Below are 8,656 nucleotides of genomic sequence, written 5' to 3'. Positions count from 1 at the left end.
CGAGGGCGCCGTTGATAAGCAAATAAGGGCTCGGGCAGTCATCAGTGATTTCAGAAGAGTGTGCAAAGAAGGACATTATTTAATATTCAGTACGATTCTTAATCACACGAATATAACCATAGGGCCTATACCGTATGATACATGTCCTAATACAGCAACGCATGTGCACTTCTATACCACATGATTTGTTTTTCCCGTCGGTTAACAAGGAGTCATGGTAACATTGTTGGTGGTTACAGTGTGACAGAAGAGGTGGCCTATACTGTAAATGCTCCGATCAATCAAGATGGATCCTCTTGACCCTCGACCAGCAATCACTGAACTCCAAGAACGAATTCGCTCTTTGACTGAAGAAAATGTAAGTGAACTGAACCGTGCTGCTTCAATACCTGAATCTGGTTCTCCCTACATGTTACTGCATTATGATCACCTTTACTTAAAATCAAAGATTACTTGAGTAAAAGTACAAAAGCATTGGTATCAAAATATACTTAAACTAAGTACAAAAGTAAAAGTACTCATTATGCAGAATGTCTCAAATGTATAAAAATACATGAATTTCGGCCATTTGAAAATAGCAGATCTACAGAAGCACAATGTGTTGCATTGCTTGTGATGCATTGTGAGTTTATGCTGTAGGGCTTAAGTGTTTAATGTATGTTTTGTAATAATAATCAAAATCTACAAAACAACTAAAGTTTTTAATAATTGTAGTGGAGTAAAAAGTACAATCTTTGCCTTTGAGATGTAGTGGAGTAGAAGTATTGAAAATTGGAAGTAGGCCTACTACTCCAAGTAAAAGTACCTCAAAATTGTACAGGAGCCTATACTTGAGTAAATGTACTTAGTTTACTTTCCACCACTGGTTCCTACCGTTGTCATTGTCAAATACAGCTTATTATAGTTTTATTTATTAGCTACAAACAGAAACCTATTTTTTTTACATGTAGCCCACCAAACATTTGTATAATGCGTTATGTGTCATATACAAACACTGTCAAAACAAGCTTCTATGACTGCTTCCAACAATGTAGGGTCAGTTGCGTGACAAACATGAAGTCCTTTTTACCAAAGTGGGCTACTTGGAGAGCAGACTGGCCCACATGGCCGCATCCAAGACAGACCTGTCCTCCAAACTGGTGCAGAGTGAAGAGGATAAGCTGAAGGTATACCCAGGCTTCATGTAAGTAGCCTATACTGTACCATCTCTGCTCTCAGAGGAATTAATCTTCCATGTGACTAAATGTTTCAGATATCAAAGGAACTCGTGGAAGTCAAAATTGAGACCAATAAACTTAGAGAGCGCTTTGAGGAAGAGAGCTTTGTGTTGAAAAACAAGGTGAATATTTACTTTACTTAGGCGGCCTATGATCCAAAAGGCTACGATTTATTATTATTATTTGTATTATTGTTGTTTTATTATTGTTATTATGATTAATTATTTTTTAAAAGCAGTTCCTCAAAAGTGACATTTATAATAATAACATTTATTTATCCAATGAGCATACGTGTAATGCAGTTTTCTCCACGTCAGATTTTGAACCAAGAAGGTGTGACAGCGGAGCTGGGGTCAGAGCGAGACACGCTGCGCAGGGAGCTCCAGTCGGCCGAGGCTCGTCTGCAGCTGTCAGAGAAGACCGGCGGAGACCTGAGGGACGAGTACGTGGTCCTGAAGGGGAACTACCTGGCTTTGACCGAGGCCCACGAGACGGAGGTGGCCCACAGCGAGGAGCTGAGTGCCGAGCTGCTGGGCCTGGCCCAGACTCAGGACACCCTCCGCAGGCAGCTGGAGCAAGAGCAGCAGAGCGTGAGGGCCTCCACCCAGGGTCTGCATGGGGAGCTGGACCGTGTGACAGCCCTGGTCAGCCGCATGTCACACAACAGAGTCAAGGTAGAAGTGAATTGTTATTTATTAGGGATGCACCGATATATCGGCCACATATCGATATCGGGTGATATTTGCCATTATTGGTCAACATCGGTATCAGCAAAAAAACTAACTCCAGTCACATTCAGTTCAGCACAGCTGAGGTGTGTGTCACTGTCCAGCTGACACTCGTTAATGTTACTTGCATCAAGGCAATTATGTTGTGTTTCTGCAGATTCTGAACAGTTGTTTCTTATAATGAAGATGTATTTGTTTCCCTGGCACAAAAGGGGGAAATAATAATAATAAATAAAACTAAATAAACAAATATCGGTATCAGTATCGGCTATCGGCTAAATTGTTAATTTAAACATCTGTATCGGCCAATAATTTCCATATCGGTGCATCCCTATTATTTATATTTATATTACTCTTCACTGGCATTAGGAATAGGATAGACAGGTGACGTGTTCAAAGTTCAAAACAGTCCTCTTTATTGCCTTACATTTTTATTTTAGAGTAGAGTAGTAGTATATTTTGTATATTTTGACAAGTACTGTAAACGCCACTCTGTCTGTAATTGAAGTTGCAAGCTTAGACTTATGTTTTTTGTTGTTGTTGTTCGACAGCCAGAGGACCTAGCAGCATTGGACCAAGAGCGAAAAAGTATGGAGAAAAGTGTGAGTAGCTTGCTCTCTGGATATAAAACAGAGCTCAAATGACACAGTGGTCAGTCAGCAAGCTCCAAATACATGTTATTGACAGTGGTAGCCTAGCCAAACCATATGCTAAAGTCACCAGCCTCTTGTTGTTTGTGTTTTCATATATGTATTAGCTGCTTGGAAACCAGGATGAGATCAAGGCCATGTTGGAGAAGATGAAGAAGAGCTATGAGGAGCAGCAAGAGAAACTGGAGGAGAAAGTGTGAGTGTGAAATAAAAGCCTATAATTTACTTTTATACATAAGACAGAGTGGATTCCCCGTGCAATCTTTAGCTATGCATAGCAAGTTATAGGTATTCATCACTATGCAGTTTGTGAGTGTTAGCTTCACATGTGGGAACTGGGAACACACGTAAATATCCAACTATAAATGCACAAAATCTCTGTCCGTGTGTGCGTCTGTAGTTCACATTCTATGCACGTACAGATAGTACCGATAGTAGTCAGATTACATTACTTTAACGACTTATATCTGTTACCAATTCCATTTTGAATGTAACCTTCCTGAACCCAACCCTGCCCACACACACATCTGCTGTGTGGTTTCCTCCCCCCCTTTTGATTTCTGTTCTATGGCTTCTCTCTCTCTGTGCGTCTGATGTGGTTCTCTGTGGTTCCTCCTGTGATGTGGTTGTCGTTGGAACATGGTCACTGCTCTGTTGTGGCTCTCTGGTCATTCAGGGTGGCCATGGCTAAAGAGCAGTGGGACAACAGGAGAGCCGTACACAATACCCAGCAGAAGCTATCGGAACAGAGCACGGTGAGTGCACTGCACGCAATCCCCTTCCACACACTAAAACACACTAATTTAATACGTTTAATTACAGCTATATCTTAAAGCTATAATTAGCCTGCCACCAGAGACGGCAATATAGTCTGTATATGTTTCCAATGTATTCCCTAAAGTTCTGGCTGTATGTTTCCAATGTAGGCCCTAATGTACTGGCTGTATGTTTCCAATGTAGGCCCTAATGTGCTGGCTGTATGTTTCCAATGTAGGCCCTAATGTACTGGCTGTGTATGTTTCCAATGTAGGCCCTAATGTACTGGCTGTGTATGTTTCCAATGTAGGCCCTAATGTACTGGCTGTGTATGTTTCCAATGTAGGCCCTAATGTACTGGCTGTATGTTTCCAATGTAGGCCCTAATGTGCTGGCTGTATGTTTCCAATGTAGTCCCTAATGTACTGGCTGTGTATGTTTCCAATGTAGGCCCTAATGTACTGGCTGTGTATGTTTCCAATGTAGGCCCTAATGTGCTCTCAGAGCCAACTGAAGGAGGTAGAAGAGGAGAACTCAAAACTGCAGCTTCAAGTCAAAGAGCTCAACGAGGAATACCGCACAAGACTGGTGTGCTATTTACAGGACTTAGCTGTAAGCAGCACAGCGCACGCGAGTGAATGCACACACACACACACACACACACACACACACACACACACACACACACACACACACACACACACACACACACACACACACACACACACACACACACACACACACACACACACACACACACACACACACACACACACATCCTGGAAAGAAGCTGTCAGACCTCCAGCGTGGTTTACTGGTTACATTTTCCTAAACCCTAAATACATCCACATTCATCCCTCACAGTATGTCCACCGCCAGTCTTTGTCGGCCCACAGCCATCCCCAAAACATCTGCGTATGTTCTTTCATCCAGGAGTACATGGACGGCTTTGGAGCGGAGGCGAGGGGGAAGGGCCCCGCGGAGAGGGGGAAGATGAGGGCCTTTGTGGACAGCATGCTCCAGGATGTGCGCTCTTCCTACAGAGCCAGGGAGGAGCAGCTAGCCACGGCCGCTCGGTCCTACAAGAAGAGACTGCAGAGGATGACCAAGACCCATCACGCCCTGGTCATTGCATACAGGTTGCACTTCCCTAGAAACTTTGTGAATAGACTTTGTGATGATGACCGGCGGAGACTCAAAGAGTCTCCATTGAGTCTCCTAACAGAGACTCCGCCGGTCATCAAATTATTGGCTTAGGAATGCGACAAAAACAAAAAAATCTCCATGAATTCAAGGCTTCATTGGGTGCGTAATTGACAGACAATACGTCATTTTTTGGGTGAACTATCCCTTTAAGTTACAGTTCGGACATTTTTTGGAATTAAAAGATCGTTGTTCTCCGTTTAGGACGTTTTATGTTGTTTTTGCAAATTGACCTCATGTTGGCCTGTCCTGAGTTAATTACCTAAAATTAAACTGTTCTGCGCTATACCTCACACTGGCCCGCTCTAGATACATCTCATGACTTTACAATGGCTACAGTAGAATCAGTACTGCTGTACAGGGCCCTCTAGATACCTCTCATGACCTTACAATGGCTACAGTAGAATCAGTACTGCTGTACAGGGCCAAGACAAAGACGCTCACAGTACAGCAGGAAAAGACCTTGGATGGCGTCTACACAAGAATGCTACGAATGGCACTTGATGTCACATGGGCCGCATCAGAAAGACCGCATCAGAAACATGGATACGGAGGTCTCCCCTGGGTCGCAGACAAGGTCAGAGAGAGAAGGATGAGGCTGGCTGAGAACCTATGTAGAAATACTGCAGCAGGGCTAGCAACACTGCAGACCTTCGGCCCCTGATGCTGGATAGGAGGGAGTGGGTGGGTGGGCTTGATTGGTGATTTTATGTGATTCCCAGCGCCTGCGTCAACAAATGAACTCATCTGATTACAAACAGCATCCATGTCTAGACTTACAAATCCTTGATGAACCCCTAATGGCCATTGCACACATCTGTATTTCTTCATATTAGGGTGCAGAGGGAGCAGATCTTGTCCAAGCCAGAGACCGGACTGGACCCTGGTCCCCCAGAAGACCACTTCAGCCTGGAGGCCAGTGAGCTGAAAGGCGAGACCGAGAGGGAGGTGCAGCGACTTCGGCAGGACAAGGCTAGACTGGAAGGTCAGCTAAGAGCAGCCCAGGAGCAGGTAGAATTCAAAAGACAGACGGACAGCTTTGAAGTTGACTGATCTGTCTCTCTCTCTCTCTCTCTCTCTCTCTCTCTCTCTCTCTCTCTCTCTCTCTCACTCTCTCTCTCTTGTCTGCTGTTTGTTTGTGTTTGAAATGGGGGGGTATTTGGTTTTCTTTGCAGAGAACAAAGGCCGTCTTTATTAGAGAACAAAGACCATCTTAAATAATAAAGGCGGTATTTGTCTGGAGGATTATAGGCTTTATTGCACAGACTGTAAAACTCAATTTGTTTCTAAATTGCTTTGAATTAAGAAAACGTTCATTCCTCAGCCTAATGGATACTTTTCATCCTGTTGCCGAACTCTCTTTGAAATGTGACCTTCCCAACTGTCGCCTCTATAGTTTTGGTAGTGTGATATATGTGTGTGTTTTTGTATTTTGTGAAAATTCTTAAATGTAATAAAAACATTAAAATAAAACAAAGACAACGTTCATTCACTCACCATCATCCCCTCCCCTGATTATTATTTTTTAACAGGCTGCCCCCATAATTCCAGTTCAAACAGTTGGCTTCCTCAAGTGAGTAGAATTTTTTATACCTTATCCAGTGGCTTTAAAAATGTATCTACTGTGGAGACCAGGTTATACAGTATGATCAATGTTTTAACCTGGTCTAGGTCAGGAAAATCTGGCCACTTTTCTGAGGAATCCTGGCTGGACATCAGAAAACAACTACAGGACATCACAAACTCCACACTGGTAAATGCAAATTGTATTCTTGATTGAATTGATCATTTATTCTATCCTCAGACACAGTCCTGTGTTTGGCACTTTGCATTATAATAAATATTTAATGAAAGCAATAAGATTTTACCTGAGAGACAAAGTGAAACTAAGACGAGACCCCTTGTTACGTAAAGTTGATATTATGATTTATGATATGATGAAGGCACTGTCCTTGTTCAAACAGGGAGGTGTTGAGAGGGAGCGTGCACAGCTCATCACCAGAGCGACAGTTGCCGAGGCGCAGGTGTTCGAACTGCAGGACTACGTTGATAACCACCTGGGCAGGTAAGAGTGACGTCACATGTCAAAACCTCTCGGAACACCGTTAAGCGTGATTTATGCTTTGTTATATGACTGCGTCGCTCAAAATAACAGTTTTTCACTTGAAAAAATCTATATTTAGAACCGACAACTGACTTAAGTAAATAGTACTAAGTAGGTTAATTGAATAATCGAGAAGCAGTTTGTTTGATATATATATATGTGTATAAATTGAACTTTACACTGAGCATCGCCACTACCTGCAGGTACAAGCAGGAGATCTCAAGGCTCCGCAGATTGCAGGAGGCGGGGCGCGCCCAAAGTGCTGAGGCTGCCATGGCCTCGCCACCACGTTGATCGGTTAAGAAATCCAGCTACGAAATCTAAACCTGCATCAAGCAAATTGTAATGTATTATACTTCATACTTATTTTCCAGATAAGAAACCTCATACAAAAATATCTAACTCTAAATATGAGAATATGACTATGGCATTAATTATATTGTTCTAGATTATCAGAAATAAAGACAGTCTCAGTTGAACACAGGCTACCATGATTATGTTCGAGGCTGACTGACTGCTTGGATTAAATGTATGTGAAAAGAAACATGCTATACTCCATTCATCAAATAAACCTGAAGACTAAATACAAAAAATACAGAATAAACAAAGACCAGGACAGTACTCCCATAATAATAATAATCATCATCATCATCATCTAATCATCATCATCTTCATCATCTAATTCGTTGATGAAGATGAGGGCATTCTTATTTTTATTGTTCATATTGTTCATGCTTGTAATTTGTACATACCACCACTGGGTGGTGCTCATGACACTGGGAGCCACCATCATGAAAGGGCCCAAAGAAATCTGGTCTTGAGAAAAAAATGCCTGGAATGTTTGCAAAGCTTATGTCAATTTCACGAGCTCTGGAGAAGAAAGCGCACTGACAATGAGGGGTCACCCTGGTGACAATAATGTCATTACATGTTACCCAGACCCATGCGCTGACTGTGAATGCTCTCCCTTCTCAGTGCCGCGATGAGAACTGTGTCTCTGTGTCCACGACAACGAAGCCGCTCCTAAAATACCTTCATATTCATGACATTGGTGGTGTTGTCGTGAAAAAATAATAATTCACGTACTCGCCCTTTTTTTACATCCCTTTTAACGGTGAAAGAACGCTGCCATTTGTCACAGCACCGTGGTCTCAGACTGATTCACCATGCCGCAGTTTACCGCTGACATAACCTTAAATCAGCCTGTGGCCTTTAAAAGCATTAACGTATTGATAATACAAAAAAGATCTTAAAGGTCTCTAAATGCACCCCCACTCTCCTGCAAGATGAGAGCTGTGTTGTAACCTGCGTTAACAGCTGTGGTGGAGAAGACTAAATAGTGAGGCTGAGAAAGCCTCAGAGAGAGCTGGAAAAACAGGGTGATGGAAAAGAGATTCATATCATTCACATCATTCAGCCACCCCTCCCCAAAAAACCCACGTTCGGGGGGCATGCCAACTGTGGGAGGCAAGAGAGGAGGGGAGTCGTGTGTGTGTGTGTGGTGGGGGGAAGGGGGCGAGGGGGGGGGGGTGGATTGGAAAGGAATGGGAAGTAGGATTTTGTTAGTAATGTATTACACTCCCAGGACCCCTGGGAAACGGTGGTGGTTTTGGGGGTGTGCAGTCTGGGCCTGTGCCAACATAGTCACCGTGCCAAAAGAGCCTGGGCGCTGCATAGGGGACCACTCCTCCTCACACCGGCAGATCTGTGGGAAAATCCAGAACCAGGTTGTTGTTGAGCCCCACAAAGACAGCGAGAGCAAGGTCCCCACACACAGTCCTCCTCAGATGCATTTTGCTGCGTGCATAAGAGTGAATGCCATACGTGATGAATAGGTAGCGGTACTATCAGACAGACATTACATCACAAATGTACAGAGCTGGAACTTTCCCACACACACAAGTGTGAGCGCACCGATTCATTGGAAAGGTTCTCATGTCTTTTCTTTTCCCCCCTCAGTTCAAGTTCGTGTCACGACACACTGTCCTCACTGTGTTT

At 43.4% G+C, this 8,656-nt stretch overlaps 1 protein-coding gene across 1 annotated transcript; it reads left to right on the top strand.

Moving 5' to 3' along the window:
* Positions 1-286: 286 nt before the first annotated feature.
* ccdc78 (coiled-coil domain containing 78) lies at positions 287-6,952 on the top strand (the record flags this gene model as incomplete). The annotated part of the gene is made up of 14 exons (XM_080455705.1): positions 287-358; positions 1,035-1,166; positions 1,253-1,339; positions 1,535-1,891; positions 2,497-2,547; positions 2,703-2,791; positions 3,272-3,350; positions 3,838-3,963; positions 4,285-4,490; positions 5,391-5,565; positions 6,087-6,127; positions 6,226-6,307; positions 6,519-6,619; positions 6,862-6,952. The coding sequence occupies 14 exons, from the start codon at positions 287-289 to the stop codon at positions 6,950-6,952; spliced, it is 1,689 nt and encodes a 562-aa protein (XP_080311831.1).
* Between the last annotated feature and the right edge of the window lie 1,704 nt (positions 6,953-8,656).

The sequence above is a fragment of the Gymnoscopelus braueri genome (assembly GCF_963280865.1).
Source record: "Gymnoscopelus braueri genome assembly, chromosome: 17".
Classification (NCBI taxonomy): Eukaryota; Metazoa; Chordata; class Actinopteri; order Myctophiformes; family Myctophidae; genus Gymnoscopelus; species Gymnoscopelus braueri.
The sequence above is the reverse complement of the archived record's forward strand: the minus strand, read 5'-3'. Positions and strand labels throughout refer to the sequence as shown.